The sequence below is a fragment of the Colobus angolensis genome, unplaced genomic scaffold (genome assembly GCF_000951035.1).
Source record: "Colobus angolensis palliatus isolate OR3802 unplaced genomic scaffold, Cang.pa_1.0 Scaffold44, whole genome shotgun sequence".
Classification (NCBI taxonomy): Eukaryota; Metazoa; Chordata; class Mammalia; order Primates; family Cercopithecidae; genus Colobus; species Colobus angolensis.
In genome coordinates this window covers 521,850-544,519 of record NW_012117821.1, presented here as the reverse complement: position 1 = coordinate 544,519, position 22,670 = coordinate 521,850, and the positions used below count along the sequence as shown (strand labels likewise).

The 22,670-nt window shown below is 49.3% G+C and overlaps 1 protein-coding gene across 1 annotated transcript in view; it reads left to right on the top strand.

The window, feature by feature from the left end:
* Positions 1 to 22,670, top strand: part of EHMT1 (euchromatic histone-lysine N-methyltransferase 1) — a 170,994-nt gene that overhangs the window by 60,990 nt on the left and 87,334 nt on the right. Inside the window, exons 4-6 of the mRNA XM_011957223.1 lie at positions 6,889 to 7,069; positions 21,935 to 22,071; positions 22,444 to 22,632. Of these exons, the coding sequence (XP_011812613.1) occupies positions 6,889 to 7,069; positions 21,935 to 22,071; positions 22,444 to 22,632 (507 nt within the window). The remainder of the gene's footprint in view (positions 1 to 6,888; positions 7,070 to 21,934; positions 22,072 to 22,443; positions 22,633 to 22,670) is intronic.

Sequence of the window (22,670 nt, the reverse complement as noted above, 5' to 3'; positions counted from 1 at the left end):
GTTAAGATTAGAACCCCCTTCACACCAGGGCACAGCTGAGCTGCGGAAGCCCCTTCACACCAGCAGTGTTAAGATTAGAACCCCCTTCACACCAGAGCACAGTCGAGATGCGGAAGCCCCCTCACACCAGGGTCCCTGACGTCACCCTGTGTAGCTGCCAACCAGACCTGAACCTGTGCCAGCCTCAGGTTGGCATGATCCAACATGTCCGGCCTATTTCTGATTTTATATAAATGGAATTACAGTGTATGTAACCTTTTGAAAGTAGCTTTTGTCACTCAGCTTAGTTCTCTTAAAATCCATCCAAGTTATGTCTCATTAGCCCATCCCGTTCTCTGCTGAAGCTTTGGTGTTCTGTGGGGTGTGGACAGCCTTGTAGGTGGGCACTCACCTGCTGAAGGACACTGGGCATTTTTACTTTAGAGCCGCTCTGAACATTTATGTACACATTTTGGAAATAAGATTTACCTCTGTGCGTCAAATACACAGGAGCATAATCACTGGGTTGTATGGCCTTTGGGTTAGTTTTATGAGGAAATTGCAGAACGGTACTCCAGAGTGGCTGCATTTCACACGCCCACCAGCGGTGGTGCAGGAGTCGGCTTTCTCCCATCTTCACCAGCGTCGTCCTCTCGGGACACCGGTGTTAGCTCTTACCCGCTTTTTATTTAGCCCTTCTGTTGGGTGTGCTGGTGATGTTTCCTTGAGGCTTCAGCATGCGCATCCTGTGACTGCTGATGGGGAGCCTCCTCTCCCAGGCTTCTCACACACACCCCCTCCCACGCCGCTCACCCTGACCCTCCCACGCCGCTCACCCTCACCCCTCCCACGCCGCTCACCCTCACCCCTCCCACGCCGCTCCTCTCCCCTTCCCACGCCGCTCACCCTCTCCCCCTCCCACGCCGCTCACCCTCACCCCCTCCCGCGCCGCTCACCCTCACCCCCTCCCGCGCCTCTCCCCCTCCCCCTCCCACGCCTCTCACCCTCACCGCTTCCCACGCCTCTCATCCTTACCTCTCCCATGCCGCTCACTCTCCCCTCCTACGCAGCTCACTGTCACCCCTCCCACGCCTCACCCCTCCCACGCCTGTAATACCCCTCCCACGCCTCTCACCCTCACCCCCCCCCGCGCCTCTCCCCCTCCCCCTCCCAGGCCTCTCACCCTCACCGCTTCCCACGCCTCTCATCCTTACCTCTCCCATGCCGCTCACTCTCCCCTCCTACGCAGCTCACTGTCACCCCTCCCACGCCTCACCCCTCCCACGCCTGTAATACCCCTCCCACGCCTCTCACCCTCACCCCTCCCCCACGCCGCTCACCCTCACCCCTCCCCCACGCCTCTCACCCTCACCCCCTCCCACGCTTCTCACCCTCACCCCCTACCCCCTTCCATGCCTCTCACTCTCACCCTCTTCCATGCCTGTGACCGTCATCCCCTCCTACACATCTCACCCTCATCCTCCCCCACGCCTCTCACCCTTGTTTCCTCCCACACCTCTCACGCTTGTCCCCTTCCATATATTGCTTTGCCATCAGTGTGTCGTCTTTGGGGAAATGTCTTTCAGAGTTTTGCTCATTTTATAATTACATTGTTTTGTTAGCTTTGAGAGTTCCGTATAAGCGTTTGTCAGATATGTGGTTTCCAGTATTTTCTGCTGGTCTGAAGCTTCTCTTCTTTCTCTCCAAATTTCTTTCACAGAGCAAAGGTGTTTCATTTTGATGAAGCCCAGTTGATCAGTTTTCTCCTGTGGATTGTGCTATTGGTGTTGTGCGTGAGAACTCTTCACCTAGCCCTAGATATCAATTTCTCTAATTTTTTTTTTTTTTTAGTTTTGTGTGAACTTTAAATCTGTGATCCATTTTGAGTTAATGTTTGTATAAAGTCTGAGGCTTGGGCTGAGGTTGAATTTATTTTTGCCTGTGGATGGCGCACCGGTCACAGTTTTAAAACCCATTAGAAACTGTGCATCTTTCATCTCCCTGAAGTTTTATTACAGTCCTACTTCCAGGATTTTATTCTGATATATGTTTATTCGTGAGGATCTTTTATTGTCATCCTATCACATTCCTGTAGGAAAAAAAAGCAATTTGAAATTAAAAAAAAAAATTGTCCGACCATGAGGCTTATTTAAGTGATCGCTTTGTTTTAGATTAAGTTGCTACAATAATTAAAGTCTGATTACGACACATCATTTGGTTGAAAACTGCTGTACATTCACAGGTGGGTCAGCTGTAGGAAGAGAGAACCTGAGTGTTTTGAGGCTTCGGGACCTGGTTTGCTGAAGATCCTCCACGGCCTCTCTGCACCCTGGACAACTTGCTCTGCTCCTAGGGGAGCCTGCGGGAGAAGGAGGGGATGGGCTGAGCCAGGGCAGGGCTGTGTCTGTGGGCCCCACGGAGGTGGTGCAGCAGAGACGGTGGGTGGGTGGGTGCCCCCCGTGCCTGGGGTGTGCTCTGTGTCTGTGGTTCTGGGCCTGGCCTCTCCACCCTTCAGTCAGGATTTCCTGCCACCCCAAACCCAATTTAGTCTTGTTTGGTGTTTTTAAAAACCAGAATTTATTGAAAATTATGTTTTAAAAAGTCTTTCCAGTGATAAAATGAATGTTGCAGTCTTTGTTAATAAATACGAATATTCTCGTAAAAGTTTAAACATGAAGGTGTTGTCACGGCTGCAGTCTCACTATCCCGTGGCGAGAACCAAGGGATTTGGACCCTGTGTCTGGCGTTGATCCCCATCATAAAGATCCTCAGAGCGTGGCCTGCTCACTGGCAGGTTCACCATTGTTAGAGCAAAGAAAGTGGAAGCCACCGGAAGGGAACATTTTTTTCTACATGGAAATGGTTGTTACTGTGGCCTGGTTGGCAGCTCCATTTCCCTGATTGAGTTGTGCCCACTCCCGGAGGTGTCAGCATGGGGCCCCTTGTTTTCCTCTGTGTGTGTTTCCACACCTCCCCTCCTGGTACCCACTCTAGGCTCCAGGTGCTGGGAGAGAGGTGGTGCCTGTCAGTCTGCACTGGAGGTGGTTCTTGGCAATTATGTGAAGAAGTGCTACCATGTGTCCCACTGTGAGACTCACACTGGTGCAGAGCCCCCCCCCCACCACCACCAGGAGGGAGGAGCCTCAGGGAGGGGGTCTCCCCACCCCCTAGGAGGGAAGAGCCTGGGGGATGGGCCCCCCCCAGGAGGGAAGAGCCTCAGCGAAGGGGCCCCTCCCATCCCCCCAGGAGGGAAGAGCCTCAGGGATGGGAACCCCTCGCCCCTCCCAGGAGGGAAGAGCCTTGGCGACGGGAACCTCCCGCCCCCCCGCCAGGAGGGAAGAACCTTTGGGAGGGGAACCCCCTGCCCCCCCAGAAGGGAAGAGCCTCAGTGAAGGGGCCCCTCCACCCCCCAGGAGGGAAGAGCCTTAGGGAAGGGCTGCCCTCCCAGAACCAGGCCATGTGAAGATGGGCCAGCCGCTGGCCGCACTGCCTCCATGGCTAGGTCTTCACTTTCCTTGTGCTTTGTTAGATAAGAGTCCCAGCAAAATCTAAATCTAGAATCCTCACTTCGGTTAAGCTGTTCTTAGTCTTACTGTTGAGATTTTTGAAAATAACCTTTTAAATTAAAGAATAGGTTGTGTACCTCGGCAGGCAAGAATTAGCCTCGCATGGCTATTTCCTCTTCAGGGTTTGTTTTTGTACCTTCATTGATAATGTACTTTGAAAGTGCATTTTGTATTTGTAAGCACCAGCTGAGGGGGATGGCCACATGAACCAAGCAGCCTGCACGATGGTTTGTAGGTGACCTAAAAGGGGACTGACTTCTGAGTTCTAACAGTGACTTCATTGCACTCAAACCTGGTGTACTGGAGAAAGACCAAGACACTTTGTAAAGCAGACGTGTGGCGTTCGTGTGGCTTTCAAACAGTGTTCCATGTGCGAAGTGCATTCATTAGTGGACATGGCAGGAGGAGCTGTCGTGTCTGAACTGTGCTTTGGAGGGAGGAGAGCATTCATCTCTCAGGGAAAAAGTAAGGGCATCCCAGGGGTGGAGGTATATTCCAAGAGGAAATCACTGAATGTGGCAAACAGGGTTGCTGAGCTGGACAGGTCTCCATGGGGAGAAGCAACAAAAAACTCCAGAGAGCTGTGGTCACTGGAACGTGAATCCAGGGCAGGTTCCCCAGTAGGGAGCCCAGGTGGTTCTGTCTGTTCTGGACATCAGTGGGGTGTCTGGCAGCTTAGTGTGGGCTCAGTGAGAAGCTTTGCAAATACCACATGGCAGCAAGATGCGCTCGAGAGACGGAAAGGGAAGGAGGGAGGGAAACAGACACAGACACAGTGTGCCTGTGGGACAGAGAGAGGCAGAGACGGTGAGGTCATGAGAGCCAGCCCCAAGAGCACGTGCTCCCCTGTGCCTTCCGGCTCGCCCTGGCACACCCCTCTCATCTCCCATCCAAGCCAGGTGCTACCCTTTTCTGCTCCGTGTGCTCTTAACCTGGAACTCTCGCTCTGCCTCCCTGCCTCACCTGTAATCTCTGCAAGCACCTCCTGAATCCCTCAGAGCCGTCTCTGCAGCCACATGTTCACCCATGCCACGGACCCACCGAGTACTTCGAGTTACCATTACTTATGACCTTGTTCACTTCTCCCTGACCTTGACTCTACTTGATGCAGGTGCCTTGTCGTGTGTGTGTTTGTGTGTGTGTGGTAAAACACATCACATCAAACATAACCATTTTTAAGTGAACAGCTCAGTGCATCAGGCACATTCACACTGCTGCGCAGCCATCACCACCCTCCATCTCTGGAACCTCTTCATCTTCCCAAACTGAAGCTCTGTCTCCTTTCAACACTGACTTCCCATCCCTCTCTCCCAGCCCCTGGCAATGCCATTCTACTTTCTGTGTCCATCAGTCTGACGACTCTAGGGACCTCGTGTAAGTGGGATCGTACAACGTTTGTCCTTTTGTGGCTGACTTATTTCATTCGGCACAGTGTCCCCGAGGCTCATCCACGCTGCAGCGCGGGCCCCAGCTTCGCCACTTCTCAGGCTGAGTCACACGTCACTGCGTTTTGCACACGACACTTCTGATCCATGCGCCCGGCAACCGGCCCTTGGGTGGCTTCCCCCTTTTGGCTGCTGTGGTTGATGCTGCTGTCAACGTGGGTGTACAAACATCTCTTCAAGACTCTGCTTTCAGTGCTTCTGGGGCACATGCCCAGTAGTGGAATTGCTGGATCACATGGTAGTTCCATACTTAATTTTTTGAGTTTTTCGCAGTGGCCACACCATTCCACATTCCTACCAGCAGTGCACAAGGGTTCCCATTTCTCCAGTTCTCACAACACTATTTTCTATTCTTTCCTGGTAGCCATCCATGGTACTCACCGAGGTCTGGATACGTATTTCCCTAACGAGGTTAAGCATTCTTTTTTCCTAGTGTGTGAATGGGACTCACCTGGTTTGGATATGCATTTCCCTAATGAGGTTAAGCATCTTTTCATGTGTTCATCAGCCATTTGTATGTCTTCCTTGAAGAAATGTTTCTTCACGTCTTTTGCCCATTTTTTAATCTGGTTGTTTTTTATTATTGTAAGACTTTTTCATATATTCTGGATAATAATTGCTGATGGATTTGCAGATGTTTCCCCCATTCCATAGCATGCTTTTTTCACTGTTAACTGTGTCCTTTGATGCACATAAATTTTAAGTTTTAGAAATTTTTCTTTGTAGAGACAGGGTCTTGCTATGTTGCCCAGACTCATCTTGAATTCCTGGCCTCAAGTGATCCTTCCCCCTTGGCCTCCCGAAGTGCTGGAAGTACAGGTGTGAGCCACCGCACCTGGCCCAGAAATTTTAACTTTGATTAAGTCCAGTTTGTCTGTTTTTCCTTTGTTGCCTGTACTTTTGGTTTCATGCCTAAGAAATAATTGCCAGATCCAAATGTTGGGAAGCTTTCCACCTGTTTTCTCTAAGAGGTTTATGGTTTTAGGTTTTGTAGTTAGGTCTGTGGTCTGTCTTGGGTTAATTTTTATATATGATTTAGAAAAGGGTCCAGCTCCGTTCTTTTTCATGTGACATTCAGTTCTGCCAGTGCCATCTCCTGAAGAATGCCCTATCTTTTACCACTTTTTACTGTGTATTGCACAGTTAAGTGTGGTTCAATTGAATTAGATTTAAAGTTACAGTATCACAGGTCTGTAGGTGACGGGGGAGCAGACAGAGAGTGGAGGTTCAGTTGTGTCTGTGCCTTCTGCAATGAAGGAACTACTGGGAGTTTGCTGTCGGTTTCACAGCCCTGCCCTGCAGGCTGAGACAAGGCAGATTTAGGAGATCAGTGAGACTGAGTAAAATACCATTTTAACACACAACATAGTTACCTACTGTGGGATAAATACCATTGGGGATGTTGCAAACATAATGTTTAGCCACGATAAACTGGGAAAGCAGTTTTTGAGAAGTTTCGATGCTGCCCATTTTGGGTATTTTTTAGCTTAGTAAATGTATTACCTAAGTCAGGAGTTGGAACATTTTTTTTCTGCAGACAGAGAACCAGCTAGAAAATGTTTCAGGTTTTGTGGACCACATGTGGTCACTGCTCCTCCTTCCTCCTCGTTCCTCCTTCTGACCTTTAGTCCTGTAAATGCTGTTCTTAGCTTGGGCTGTGGTTTGTAGATGCTGACCTAACCCATCTGAGGGGCAACTAGGCACACACATCTTAGTGGCAGGTGCTTTTGTGAGGACAGCTGTGCTGTTTCTGCTTGCAGACTTTCTCCTCTCTCCATTGTATCTCATCTTTCAGTTGTGGGGAATTAATGGGGAGAAGAACTGTGATTTTGGTTGCATGTTATTTCAATGACCATCTGCTTATGCAGTTATAGTTATTCACTGTCTTTGTTTTGAAGCATGCAGCCAGTAAAGATCCCAGAGAAGTTCGAGAAGCTAGAGATCATAAGGAACCAAAAGAGGACATCAACAAAAACATTTCTGACTTTGGACGACAGCAGCTTTTACCCCCCTTCCCATCCCTTCATCAGTCGCTACCTCAGAACCAATGCTACATGGCCACCACAAAATCACAGACAGGTAAAAGGGAGACCCAGCAACTGTCTTTGCTCTTTGAATGTATGTTTCGAGCCTGCCCCTTGCCAGGTCAGAGTTCTGTTTGACTGTAAGTGCTTGTGCTGCTCTTGATGAATGACTGTTGACGTCAGCCGGCCCTCCCGTGCTCGCCTGTGTGCCTGAGGAGGCACACCTGACGTCTGCTCTGAAGCCTTGGCTCAGGCCAGCATTGATTTCCTAGCTTGTTAACATTCTCAAGATGAAGACTGTTTTCTTTACTAGTATCTTACTCACTTGGTCTCTGTGGGGAGAAGACCTTGGAGTTGGAAGCTTTCCTGGTTTGTAGGTGAAGTGCCTTTGGAAATGCTGGGGTGTGCTGGGGAAGCCCCTGGCCCAGGGTGAGGGACCACCGCCCACTCCAGCTGCTCTGCCACCAGCCACCTCGCTCTGGGCATGCTCCTCACTCTCCTGGGCTGGCTGCTTCTGTGGCCAGTTCTGGGAGTGGATGAACGTTTGATTCCTTACTGGGGACCTTTTGTGGGAGGTGCTGGGAGGGCGCGGGGACGTCAGAGTGAGCGACACGACAGGGTTCCCTGGGCTTTCAAACCACCTCAGCTTCTGGGATGGAATACGTGCGTTTGGCGCCATCCTGGAGAGATGCAAGGCCCTTCTTGCCGGCCCTCGTGAATGCTGCTGCTGCCGGCAAGGCTTCACTTGAGGATGATCACCTGGCCACAGGTGTCTGTCTTTTTCTGGACTTTAAAGATACTTTTTATTGGCTGGGCGCAGTGGCTCATGCCTGTAATCCCAGCACTTTGGGAGGCTGAGGCGGGTGGATCATGAGGTCAGGAGATCGAGACCTTCCTGGCTAACACGGTGAAACCCCGTCTCTACTAAAAATACAAAAAATTAGCCGGGTGTGGTGGCGGGCCCCTGTAGTTCCAGCTTCTTGGGAGGCTGAGGCAGGAGAATGGCGTGAACCCGGGAGGCGGAGCTTGCAGTGAGCCGAGATCGCACCACTGCACTCCAGCCTGGGCGACGGAGCGAGACTCCATCTCAAAAAAAAAAAAAAAATTTTTTTTAATTTAAGTATTTTCAGACCTCCAGCAAAGTTGCAAAAATTCTACAGATAAGTCCTGTGTACCCTTTACTCATTTTACCACGTGGCACAATCTCGCCCCCTAGTATTTAGGAAATAACTAATGTTATTTATTATTTATAATAAATAACACAGACGCCCCGGTGAGGAAGTGTCCCGCGATGCTGGTCTCTAATCTCAGTGTCCCGTTCCGCAGTTCCCATGCCTGAGTGTCCTTTAGGGCAAAGGACAAATAAAATCTAGTCCTGGAGCCTTGAGCACCTGCGTTGTGTCTTGCTAGTTTCCTTTGATCTGAAGCATTGTCAGCCTTCTTTGTCTTTCTTAACCGTGACGTTTTGAGTACAGGCCAGGTGTTTCATAGAATGTGTCTGATGGGGGTTTGCCCAGCATTTCCCAGGATTGGGTGCAGGTCGTGGAGTGATGCAGGTGACTGACAAGTGTCCTTAGGAATTGAATTTTGGTGGCTTTTTGTCCTGTTCTGCTGCTGGAGTCTGCACATCCCTCCATCTTAAAGTTACTGCTCCCCAGATTGCAAGCATGTCTTGTGGGGAGAGACCCTAAGGTGTTGCAGGTACCTCCCATCACATCCCACCAGGGGCTTCAGCATCTGCCATGACCCACGCTCAACTCGTACTGCACGGTGGGTGCCAAATGGTGGTTTTCCAACTCCCATCATTTCCTCTTGATATTTCAGTTTCTACTGTAAGGAGGTGCTTCACTTTCCTGTCCATCCACACAGTTATCTGTTCATTTACTCTTAAAAAAAAGAAAAAAAAAACTTAAAAAAAAAATAGAGATGGGGGTCTTGCTATGTTGCTCAGGCTAGTCTTGAACTCTTGGGCTCAGGCAGTCCTCCTGCCTTGGCCTCCCAAAGTACTAGGATTATAGGCGTGAGCCATCACCCCCGGCCTATTTAAGTACTGACTTATGGACTCTTATTTGAGTCTCTGGACTGTAATCCATTCCTATCCTTATTTATGTTGTTGCTCAAATTGTTCTAAGTTTGTCCGGTGGGGTCCCCCTAGGCTGGTTCTGAGTCCTGGGGCGACGCCCACCTCTTCATGAAGACCTTCCCAATTCACTGGATGGTCTGCTTGCCTTGTCCCTGCCCAGTGCCAGAATCAGCTTTCTCCAGGGAGCCCTGGTTCTTTTCATTGGAAGTTAGAAAACAAAATCAGTCATTATCTACTGCCCTCATCATCAACTTTTTTGCTATTTGACTTAATTTTGTTTGAAACAGTTAAACTTGTTGTTTTGCAAAACTATGGAGTTATGCTCACGTATATTAGGACGTACAAGTAATGTCTGAAGTGTTGTTAAAGTGTCGAGATTTTCTTTTCCTATTTTAGCTTTATTATATCATCATCTTTTAAAAAGAGCTTTCTAAAAACAAAGTACCCAGTGTGTTTAGCAGGCCCCAGTTTACCCTTCCACAGCCCCCTTCCTCCACCACCCCTTCCTTATCCGCAACCTGGAAGTGGGTGATCCATCAGCAAGTTAGCCGAGGACAGTGTGTAAAACGGCCTCGAGCCATGGAGGAGACCTGCTCGGCAGTTAGCTGCCTGCTTTGATCCAGTGGTTAAGATACTCAGCCTCAGCTGCTTCCGTGTGTTGTCACCCCAGGGCTTCCGGAGTGGGCATGAAGGAACAGTTTCTGTGCTAGAACGTGTTTCCTAGAGAGGAGCATGGCACGCACAGCTGCCTTGTCTTGTGGTGGCCATCAGTGCACCTTTCTACATGGCTGGGAAGACAGGAGTGCGGATGGAGGAGTCCGCTGTCAAGTGTCCGGGGACCAGGGGTGCAGAGTCCACTTACCGGGATGGCAGAGCGAGACAAAGGCCTTTTACAACAGTGTCCATACAGAGCAGGAATTTGGGTAGGTTCTGTCCTGTTGTCACAGGATCCCTTGAGTGTCACTTTGCCAGCCGTAAACCTCTGTGGCCAGCGGCGCCTCTGCTTGAGTTCCACTCGCATCTGCTAGGCTCATTCTGCCCACTCGGCCCAGCAGGCTGTACTCGGCTCATGCTACCGGCCCAGGTCCCACACCTTCTGAGGACAAGCCGGGAGTGGAGCAGCGAGGTGTGTGTTGGTGAGCAAGCGTGGCGTGGGGCCACTGTGCACAGCCAGGCTTGCTTGGCTGCTGTGGCGGGGCGGGCAGCTCCAGGCTCTGGCTCTGTGCAGAGCTTTGGCTGGCTGAGGCATACTGCAAGCAGTTCACGCTGCAGGCGCTGGCGTCTGGATGAGGGGAACACGGTGCTGCCCCAAAACTTGGAGTCACCAGCAACTGCGGAGCCCCAAGGGGATGGGGTGGGAGAGTGTTCTATGGCTCTATCGCTCTCGCCACCCACAGTACGGGCTGGGGTGTGTTTTCAGCTCGTCCAGTTCTGCCGCTTTCGCTCTGGCCTGCAGCTCCCAGGAGTGCCTGGCTCCACTGCTGCTCGCCATCACACGTGGCAGCCGCGGACACCAGCGGAGGGCAGGAGGGCTGTAGTGTTACAGCTCTGGCTTGAGGAATCCCAAGGTTTGGGTCCCCAGAAGGAATCACCGCTCTTCACTCCCAGTTCAGCGAAGGGGAGCGTGTCACGGCCGGCAGCTCAGTGAGCCGGCCAGGAACCTGTTACAGCCCTTTCTGCAGCCGCTGTTGGGTGGGTCCCGAGTTCCTGTCCTGTGTCCGTGGACAACTGGAGGGGGGGCAAGGTGGAGAAGAGTTTTATTGAGCAACAGAACAGCTCTCAGCGGAGAGGAGCCCCAAAGTCAGTAGCTGCTTCCGGCAGGCAGGCAGCCCTGCAGTGTGACTGCGTCTGGGGGTTTCTGTGGGACCGGAATGGAGGACGTGCGTGCTGATTGGTCCATATGTAGGCCCAGAATGGAGGACGTGCGTGCTGATTGGTCCATATGTGGGCCCGGAATGAGAAAGTGCGTGCTGATTGGTCCATGCGCAGGCCTGGAAAAGACACCATTTGATTAGCCAAAAGGCCTCAAGGAAGTTCTCACTCCAGGTTGTGGATTCTGTCGGGAACTGGCAGCCCAGTTTTTAGGCTTCAGGCTGCCTTTGACTTGAAGGTCGGGTTTCACCAGGCTCCTGTCTGCCTCAGAATTTGTCTGCCCTTATCACTTTTATTTCTTCAACTCTCACTCCATGGCCTGCCATTCCTTGTTGCCTCCCTGTGGGAGGGGTGTTGGAGCCAGGTTATCAAAGAAAGGCTGAGATTTCCTGTCATGTCGTTCTGTTAATTTTTAATTACTGTGGCCATGATCACAGACGGTTCCGCTCTTTCCCTCCTGCTGCCCCCTTAAGTTTACCACAGGCAGGCAGGAAGAGCAGAGTCGCATGTCGGTTTCAGCGTGCATGGTACCGCTGAAGTCATAGCAGAGCCCGTGCGTGTAGCTCCTTCCCATGGGCAGCTGTAATTCTTAGTTTTAGATGGAGGGTGGCTGTGACTCTGTTCGACCTGTTCTGCACCCTCCACTCTGCAGTATCAGAAATGAAAGATCTGTGCTGTGCAAGAAGGTTGGGAACATGTATTTGTGTGACAGCCCCAGGCTGGCGAGGGCTGTGCTGACTCGGGATCTCAGGCACCCAGCATTGTTTTAGGTGAGCATTCATTCTTTTTACAGAGTGGACTGGCATCTTTGTTAGCAGCTTGTTCTGTATCTCTCCAACGTGTAGCGGTTCACGATTAAAACATGACCCTCACAGCACCAAAAGCTGATTTCAGAGAATTCTAGAAAAATAGTGGGGCAGGAAGACCCGGAATTCACCTCCTCACCTAGACAGCAGTTCCCCTGGCAGAGTCTGGCTGATGGAACTGTTTGGGACTCTGGAGTCTACTGAAGGTTTGCAGCTTCTAGGCGGGAGGCTGGGATGTTAATTTCAGTCAGTTTCAGCTCTGCTGCCCACTCCCTTCCTCAGCCCTGTGGTGCAGGGTGTGCGGTGTTCCTGGAACAGTGTACATGCAGCTTGTGGGAGCCAGGGTGGGCAAAGAGGGCCTTGTCCCCAGGGGCGTACAGAGAGGCCCTCTCATCCGGTTGCAAGCCTTTCTTCCATGAGATGTCCGAGAGATCTAATGGGCCAATACTCTTTTTGTCTCCCCAGTTCATTTTCATTGTTTTCTCCTTTTGGGAGCCAGACATTAAAGACCAGGATATTCAGAAGCAACTGTGTATATGGGGTAAATTACAAAGTGACTGCATGTGCCCAGAGAAAGGCACAGGCTAAGGAAAGACATGAGAAAACCTTAAGTTTAAATCTCTGGCTCACCCTCCTCACAGAGACAGCCTACAGCTATAAAAAATGACAACAACAGAAAACCAGGAACAGCAACAAAACAGTAAATGCTGGAAAAGGAGGAGAATCTGCTTTTCAGAGTTTCTACATTATTGGATTCAAATGTCCAGTTTTCAACATAGAATTACAAGGCATACAAAGAAACAGGAAGGTATGGCCCAATCAGATGAAAAAAATAAGTCAACAGAAACTGTTCCCAGAAAACATGTGATGCCAGAACTACCAGACAGAGACTTTAAAATAACCGTCTTAAATATGCTCAGAAACTAAAGGAAGTTATGGAGAGAGTCAAGAAAATGATGTATGATCAAAATGGAAATACCAATAAAGAGCTAGAAAACCTAAAAAGGAACCAAAAGAAATTCTGGAGCTAAAAAGTATAATAAGTGAAATGAAAAACTCACTAAAGGAAATCAAAGGCAGATCTGAACAGACAGAAGAAGGAGAGAGCAAACTTGAAGATAGGACAGTGAAAATCATCAAGTCTGAGAAGCAGACAAAAAGGCCGAAGGAAAGTGAGCAGAGCCGAGGGGCCTGTGGGCGTCATCAGGGGGACCAAGTAGGGATTGTGGGAGTACAGAGAAGAGAGTAAGAAAAGGCTGGAGAGAATATCTGACGAAACCCATGAATATGAACACCCAGGGGGCTTGGTGAAGTCCAGTAAGACAAACTCAAAGAGACCCACACTAGACACATTATACTTGAGACACTTCTGTGGAAAGACAAAGAGAATCTTGAAAGCAGATGAGAAAAGAGACTCCTCACATACACGTTTCCTCAGTGAGATCATTGGCAGGTTTCTCATCAGAAGCTTTGGGGTACAGAATATGTCATTGGTATATGGAGTGATAAAAGAAAAAAATCTTTCAACCAAGTATCCATATCCATGGAAACTGTCCTTTAAGAGTGCGGGAAAAATTAAGATATTCTCAGATAAACAAAACCTGAGGGAATTTCTTACCACCTGACCTGGACCTGCAAAGAAATACTTAAAGGAGGATAGCAGGTTGAAAAGAAAGGACACTAGACAGTAACTTGAAGCCATATGAGAAGTAAAGACATGGGCAGTTTTAAAAGCTAGTATTGTAACAATGGTTTTTGTTTTCTATAAGATCTAAGAGACGAATACGTTTAAAAAATTAGTCTGCAAGCTAGTATCATTGCAACTTTAGTTTGTAACTCCACATTTTTCCTACATAACTTAAGAGACTAATGCATTTAAACGAATTGTTTATGTTTCGGGACACAGCATGAATAAAGATGTCATTTTGTGACATCAGCAAATGAAAGGGGTGGGAACAGATACGTAAAGGAGCAGAGTTTTTCTGTGTTACTGAAGTTAAGCTGGTATAAATTTAAATTAGAATGTTATAACTTTAGGATGTTAAATGTAATCCCCATGGTAACCATAAAGAGAATAGCTACAGAACATGCACAAAAGGAAACGAGAAAAGAATTTAAACATTCCACTATAAAAAATCAGCTAAATATAAAAGAAGACAGTAGTGCAAGAAATGAGGGATGAAAAAAGCTGTAAGGCATGTAGGAAACAGCAAAATGACAGAAGTAAATCCTCAGCAGTAGTTGCTTTAAATGTAAATAGATGGCACTTTCTAATCAAAAGACAAAGATTGGCAGTGCTGTGGTTTGGATGTGGTTTGGCAACACCAAAGCTCATGTTGAAATTAGATCTCCAATATGACAGTGTTGTGAGGTGGGGCCTACCTGGAGGTGATTGGTCATGTGCATGGATTCCTCATGAGTAGATCAGTGCCCTCCTCCAGGTGAGTGACTTCTCCCTCTCAGGGGAATAGATTAGCTGCCTTGAGAGTGGGTTGTTTGAAAGAATCTGGCTTCCAGGCCAGGCGCAGTGGCTTACGCCTGTAATCCTAGCACTTTGGAAGGCCGAGGCGGGCGGATCACAAGGTCAGGAGATCGAGACCACGGTGAAACCCCGTCTCTACTAAAAATACAAAAAAATTAGCCGGGCGAGGTGGTGGGCGCCTGTGGTCCCAGCTACTCGGGAGGCTGAGGCAGGAGAATGGCAGGAACCCAGGAGGCGGAGCTTGCAGTGAGCCAAGATTGCGTCACTGCACTCCAGCCTGGGCGACAGAGCAAGACTCCGTCTCAAAAAAAAAAAAAAAAAGAATCTGGCTTCCTTGGTTTCTCTGTCTCTTCCTTCTTCTCTCACCATGTAGTCTCTTGCACGTGCCTGCTCCCTTTCCAATTTCCACCATGAGCCAGAGCATGAAGCCCCCACCAGGTGTAGCTGCTCAATATTAAACTTTCCCGCCACCAGACTCAGGAAACAAATCTCTTTATCTTTTATGGCAACACTAAGTGGATGAAGGCAGACGCATTAAGAAAAAAACAACACATGATCCTACTACATGCTGTCTGTAAGAGACCCACTTTAGATCCAAAGACACAAATAGATTGAAAATAAAAGGATGAAAAAAGATATTCCATGCAAACAGTAACCAAAGAGAGCAAGGTGGCTATTCTAGTATCAGACAAAATAGGTTTTTAAATAAAAAAAGGTTACAAGAGATAAAGAAGGACAATATATAGTAATAGAAGTTTAAGTACAATAAGAAGGTATAACAATTACATGTGTAAACATTTACATACCCAACAAATGATAGACCATCAAGATACAAGAAGTAAAACCAATAGAGCTGAAGGGAGACATAGACAATTCTACAGTAATAGTTGGAGACCTCAGGTTCCGCTTATCAATAATGGATAGAATAACCGTATAGCATATAAGAAAGGAAATGGAGGACTTAACAGCATAAACCAACTAGATTTAATGGACATACAGAATACTCTGCCCAACAGCAGCATGTACACTCTTCTCAGGTGCATCTGGGACACTTTCTAGGATAGACCATATGTTAGGCCACAAATTAAGTCTCATTGTTGATTTTAAAATACAGAGATTTGGGCCGGGTGCGGTGGCTCATGCCTGTAATCCCAGCACTTTCTTGAGTGGCTGACGCAGGTGGATCACTTGAGGTCAGGAGTTCGAGACCAGCCTGACCCAACATGGTGAAACCCCATCTCTACTAAAAATACAAAAATTGTCTGGGCGTGGTGGCACATGCCTGTAATCCCAGATACTTGGGAGGCTGAGGCAGGAGAATCACTTGAACCTGGGAGGTGGAGGTTGCAGTGAGCCAAGATAACACCACTGCACTCCAGCCTGAGCGACAGAGTGAGCCTCTGTCTCAAAAAAAAAACTGTATAGAGATTTGGCTGGGTGCAGTGGCTCAAGCCTGTCATCCCAGCACTTTGAGAGGCTGAGGTGAGTGGGTTGCTTGAGCTCAGGAGTTCCAGAGCAGCCTGGGCAAATAGCAAAACCCTGTCTCTACAAAAATACAAAAATGAGCCAGGCATGGTGGCGAGTGCCTGTGGTCCCAGCTACTCCAGAGGCTAAGGTGGCAGGATTGCTGGAGCCCAGAAGGTCGAGGCTGTGGTGAGCCATGATGGTATCACTGTACTTTAGCGTGGGCGACAGAGTGAGACACTGTCTTAAAAAATAATATATGTATATATGGAAAGAGAGATTCAAAACTTACTACAAAGCTATAGCACTCAGAATAGTGTTATTCTGGCATAAAGATAGACGTATAGGCCAGTGGACTAGAACAGAGAGCACAGAAATAAACCTTTGTGTTACATGATCAGTTGATTTTTGACAAGAGTGCCAAGACCATTCAATGGGGGGAAAGGACAGCTTTCCAACAGATGGTGCTGGGAAAACGGGATATCCACATGCGGTAGAGTGATACTGGACCCTTACTATAAAAAGACCTAAACTATAAAATTCTTAGAAGAAAACATAAGACAAAGGCTCCATAACATTGGACTTGGCAGTGATTTCTTAGACGTGACACCAAAAGTGTAGGTAACAAAAACCCAGACACACTGGGTTTGATGAGACTTGGTATCTTTTGATGCACCAAGCTTTCTATCTCCTTGTTTTCCTGTTTCCCTGCTTCTTACTGCTGCACTTGGCTAGTTGTAAAGAAAAGACACTGTCAACAGAATAAAAGGCACCTATGGAGTGGGAGAAAATATCTGTAAATCCTATGTCTGATGAGGAATTACTACTAAAAATATACAAAAAAATCCTACAACTCAACAACAAAAACAACTTGATTAAAAAATCGGCAAAGGCGGCCGGGCCCAGTGGCTTGCGCCTGTAATCCCAGCACTTTGGGAGGCCGAGGCAGGTGGATCACCTGAGGTCAGGAGTTCCAGACCAGCCGGGTCAATACAGTCAAACCCCGTCTCTACTACAAATACAAAAGTTAGCTAGGCATAGTGGTGCATGCCTGTTGTCCCAGCTGCTTGGGAGGCTGAGGCAGGAGAATCACTTGAACCCGGGCCGTAGAGGTTGCAGTGAGCCGAGATCGGACCACTGCACTCCAGCCTGGGTGACAGAGTGAGACTGTCTCCAAAAAAAAAAAGCAAAAGACTGGAATAGACATTTTTTCAAAGAAGATGCACAAATGGTCAGTAAGCACATGAAAAGATGTTCAATGCCACTAATCATAAGGTAAATGTAAATCAAAACCACAGTGAGATACCACCGTACACCTATTGAGGATAGCTACTATCAAAACAGAAAATAACACATATCAGTGAGGATGGGGAGAAATGGGAACCGTTGTGCACTGCTGGTAGGAATGTGGAATGGTGCGACCGCTGCGAAAAACTCAAAAAAATTAAGTATGGAACTACCATGTGATCCAGCAATTCCACTACCAGGCATGTGCCCCAGAAGCCCTGAAAGCAGAGTCTTGAAGAGATGTTTGTACACCCACGTTGATAACAGCATCAACCACAGCAGCCAAAAGGGGGAAGCCACCCAAGGGCCGGTTGTCGGGCGCATGGATCAGAAGTGTCATGTGCAAAACACAGTGACGTGTGACTCAGCCTGAGAAGCGGCGAAGCTGGGGCCCGCGCTGCAGCATGGATGAGCCTTGGTGACACTGTGCCGAATGAAATAAGTCAGCCACAAAAGGACAAACATTGTACGATCCCACTTACACGAGGTCCCTAGAGTCGTCAAACTGATGGACACAGAAAGAGTAGAAGGGGCTGGAGGCTGGGGCTGGAGGAAGGGAATGGAGAGTTAGGGCTTAATGGGAACAGAGCTTCAGTTTGACAAGGTGGAAAGAGTTGTGGAGGTGGATAGTGGTGATGGTGGCACAACATTTGGAATGTATTTGATGCCACTGAACTGTGCACTTAAGAATGATGAAGATGGTAAATTTTGTGGTGTGTGTATTTTACTAGTAAAAAAAAAAAAAAAAAAAAAAAAAACAGAAAAAGTAAACTTAGGTCATAAAGCAGTTTGAGTGTCCACACTTGGTGAAAGCTGCAGGTCCGTGCTGGGTTCATTGCCCACACTTGGGTGGAAGCTGCAGAAGTTGCAGTGCTTCCCTTGCGGTTTTTTGCCCGTGACCACAGTCCATGCCCAGAGTGGAGGCTCTGCCTTTTGCTTTGTGAGCTTGGAGTGTTTGTGCCTTCTGCATAGGTGGGTGGGAACAGTGCCAAATACTGAGCCTGAATGGGCCTGGGGTCTCTATGTGGACTTGTCGGGCAGGGAGGAAGGAGGACGGTGGCTCTGATGGCAGGGAACAGTTCAGTGGGTGCTGCTGTCCAGGCATGAGGTCTGGGCATAGAGCTGGGCCCTGCTCTGTGTGACCTGAGGGCAGAAACCCTTCTGAGTGACAGAGTTGTGGTGGTGACCACGCAGGCTGCTGTGTTTCCCATGCACTTGCTTTTTCCCTGCACCTCCATCGTCCCATCCGCCTTGTTTGCCCTCTGAAGACTGTCGCCTTTCTTCCTTATCCACACCTCTTCTACCCAGCAGCCCAGCCTTTCTGCAGACAGCTGGGCAGTGCCCACCCCCACCCCGCACCCACTTCCACTCCTGGCACTGTTTTTCCCGGAACTGTCTGTTCCACACTGTCCTATGCCTGGGCCTCCCAGAGCGTCCTGTGAGATGCCAGTTAGTGTGAGTCTTTGATTGGAGTCCTGAAGGGCCCCCCTCCCCCTGTCTCGATGTTCTCCACCAGGATTCTTCTCTGCCAGATCCCATTTGCAGGGAACTGGCCCCACTTCTTTGAGGTCTGGAGTGCAAATCCTCCTTCCTTACTGCCAGCCATCCTGTAGTTTTCTTTCTCTTGGCCCCTGATCACGCTGAATCCCAGCCGTATGGCTCAGCGCCAGACCCTCTCCCCGGACACAACTGGAGGCCCCCCCTGCAGCACTGAAGCGGCCCCTCTTCACACTTCAATCACGTGCTCAAACACTTTCAGGTCCTTAATAGATTCTACATTTCTGAAAGTCATCCATAGACATTTCTCTACTATTTAATGTGTAGCAAATTTTATACTTAACTAACGTCTGTTTCACACATACAAGCTGTCACCCAGTAAGAAGAGGCCCTTAGACACCATTCTTCACTTGTTTGCAGCAGGCAGACTTCCTGACATGATTTATTTTATTTTATTTTATTTATTTTTTTGAGATGGAGTCTCTCCCTGTGGCCCAGGCTGGAGTGCAGTGGTGCGATCTTGGCTCACTGCCACCTCTGCCTCCCAGGTTTAAGCGATTCTCCTGCCTCAGCCTCCTCAGTAGCTGGGCTTACAGGCACCAGCCACCACCACGCCTGGCTAATGTTGTACTTTTAGTAGAGATGGGGTTTTACCATGTTGGCCAGGCTGGTCTTGAGCTTCTGACCTCAAGTGATCACCCACCTCGGCCTCCCAAAGTGCTGGGATGACAGGTGTGAGCCATTGCATCCGGCCCCAACATGATTCTTGTTTTTTTTAGACGGAGTCTTGCTCTTCTTGATCTGTCGCCCAGGCTGAAGTGCAGTGGCGTGATCTTGGCTCACTGCAAGCTCTGCCTTCCGGGTTCACGCCATTCTCTTGCCTCAGCCTCCCGAGTAGCTGGGACTGCAGGCACCCGCCACCTCGCCCGGGTAATTTTTTTTTATTTTTTTAGTAGAGACGGGGTTTCACCGTGTTAGCCAGGATGGTCTCGACCTCCTGACCTCGTGATTCACTCGCCTCAGCCTCCCAAAGTTCTGGGATTACAGGCATGAGCCACTGCCCCCAGCTGACATGATTCTTAAGCACATGAAATGCAGGGTTGCACTTTGGGAGGCCGAGACGGGCGGATCACGAGGTCAGGAGATCGAGACCATCCTGACTATCACGGTGAAACCCTGTCTCTACTGAAAATACAAAAACTAGCCCGGCGAGGTGGCAGGCGCCTGTAGTCCCAGCTACTCCGGAGGCTGAGGCAGGAGAATGGCGTAAACCCGGGAGGCGGAGCTTGCAGTGAGCTGAGATCCGGCCACTGCACTCCAGTCTGGGCGACAGAGCGAGACTCCGCCTCAAAAAAAAAAAAAAAGAAATGCAGGGTTATCTCTTTTGTCCTCTCTCAGCAGTTCAGTACAGGAGTCAGCAAACTGTTTCCAGGGGACAGGTAGCAAATATCAGTGCTTTTGTGGCCACACTGTTCCTGTCCCAGCTGGTCATGGTGGTGTCACATTGAAGCAGATGCCGACAGTATGTAGACAGTGGGCATGGGTGTGCACCAGTAAAGCTTTATTTATAAACAGGTGTCGTGTCCTATTTATGATATTAATAACCATGGGTTACTGAGATGAAATAAGGAAAGAATCTAGTGAGAAAGTACATGTAGTCACCCTTGGGTATAAGAAGAGATTGGCTCCGGGACCCTGTCCCATACCAAAATCCAAGCATGCTGCAATCCTGCAGTCAGCCCTGCAGAACCTGTGTAATATGAAAAGTCGGCCGTCTGTGTTCAGGGATTTTGCATCTTGCAAACATTGTATTTTCAACCTGTTTGGTTGGAAAAAAAAAATCTGCTTGTAAGTGGACCTATGTGATTAAAATCCATGTTCAAAAGTCAGCTGTATATATATTTAAAGCTGAGAGACTTAAAAATTATCTGATTAAATCCATGCCTCCTTCATCCCCCCACAAAATATCTATTCAGAATACGAAGATGATTATGATGGTGAGGCTAGGATTCCCAGGGCTGCCAAGGGATTTCTGTGGTTTGAGCACAGCCGTGCTGGCCCATCAGCCTGTTCCAGTGTGGACAGAGCCAAGTGTCTGCATGCTGGCTGTGTGCTCAGAGCCTGACCCCACCAACATACTGCAGATGCCTGGGGTAAGCATTTCCCAGTGTCCATGGCCCCAGGCACCTCCTCACTCCAGAGCAGGTCTCCCAGGCCCTGTGGCATCTGTGGGTGGTGCTGTCACAGGACCACTCCAGAGCAGATCTCCCAGGCCGCGTGGCATCTGTGGGTGGTGCTGTCACGGGACCTACCCGCTTTGGATGGCTGTCACTCCTTCACGTTCCTCCAGCTGTTGCTTCTGCGTTTTGTAGAACCAAATTGTGTGTGTGTGTGTTGTGTGTAAGAAAAGGGGGTCTCACTGTGTTTTCTAGGTTGGGCTTGAACTCCTGGGATCAAGCTGTCCCTCCCCCCCACTCAAGCCTCCACAGTAGCTGGGTCTTCAGGTGTGAGCTGCTGTGCCCAGCTTTCAACAGAATGGCTTTTCCCCAGCCCTTTAGGAGAGCTTCTTTCATGTGAAAGCAGCAGCGTTTAGATCTGTTTTTTCTTTAAATCCTGGAACTTAAAAAAAGTCGAGTCTGATTATATAAAACCAATGGAACCTAGAACTGCTTTGTTCAGAATGGGGTTGGGAGCCCCCAGGCGCCTTCCTTGCTGCCGCTCTTATTTGGAAACCACTGCTCCAGAGCCCCGGGACATTTGCTCCCCTCTCTCACCCTCTTGTCTTTTAATAGAGAGCTGGACAGTAGCTCCAGGGACTGTCTTTCCCCTTAGTCACTGGATTGCAGCGCGAGGAGGATGGTGTTGGAGTGTTGGGCTGCAGAGTCACAGGGGTGGACCTGGTACAGAGCTTGTGTCCTAGGAAGACTGGCCTGGCCTGGCCCCTGTGCTGGGGAGGGAGGCCGGGCTCTGCCTGCTCCGCGCCGCATCCTTCTGCTGCACATGCTGTTCACGTTGGTCTGTCTTGCAAAGTGAGAGGACTTCTCAAGGGTAGTCATTCCGTGTTCAAAACCAAGGGGACTGGGAGGAGGAGTCGCTTCAAAGCCCTGCTACTGACGGTTTGTGGCTTTCCTGCCTCCAAGGTGGGGTGGTCAAGTTTGCTCCATGTTTTATTGTGAGTGGAACAGATGAACAGATGATCTGGGACGTGTTTCTGATTCTCTGTGAACTGATTGCGAGTGAAGGATGCCTGTCCCTGTGCTGATGGCCGGCGGGCAGTGTGCCTGTTGTGATGGGGTTTGCTGGTGATTTTGGTGATCAAGTTTTGTAAACTGTCTCCTACCTTTGAAAAACATTTGAATGGTGTTTCTTTTCCTTTCTTGTCCCCTTTTGACTTTTTTTTTTTTTTAGCTTGCTTGCCTTTTGTTTTAGCAGCTGCAGTATCTCGGAAGAAAAAACGAAGAATGGGAACCTATAGCCTGGTTCCTAAGAAAAAGACCAAAGTATTAAAACAGAGGACAGTGATTGAGATGTTTAAGAGCATAACTCATTCCACTGTGGGTTCCAAGGTAAGAGACATATTTGAGTGAGTGCCACGTGTGCATGGAAATGCGTTTCTGTGTTCGGGGCCTGGTTATCAGTCATTAGGTGACCTCAGTCCCCGGGAAGGGGCCAGTGCCATGAAGCTCCTCTGCCATAGGGGCAGAGTGTTTGTGTCCAAGATTGTTGTGGGGGACTCCACCCTGTCCTCCCTGCCCTCCTCACCACAGCCCGCCTGTCTGCCGGGCTCTTCTCCAGGTGGCAGGGGCACCTCCTCATGCGTCCCCACCTCCCCACAGGCCCTTGCACCTCCCAGTCACCCAAGACCCCTCAGTGAAAAGCGAGTTTGTTCATGATGCGCACTGCTCCTGCCTTGGGGTGTCCACCTGCCCGTGTTCTAGGGGGAGAAGGACCTGGGCGCCAGCAGCCTGCACGTGAATGGGGAGAGCTTGGAGATGGACTCAGATGAGGACGACTCAGAGGAGCTCGAGGAGGACGACGGCCACGGCGCAGAGCAGGCGGCTGCGTTCCCCACGGAGGACAGCAGGACCTCCAAGGAGAGCGTGTCGGAGGCTGACCGCGCCCAGAAGGTAGGTGTTGCTGTCTCGGGAGACAGCCTGAGGGAGGA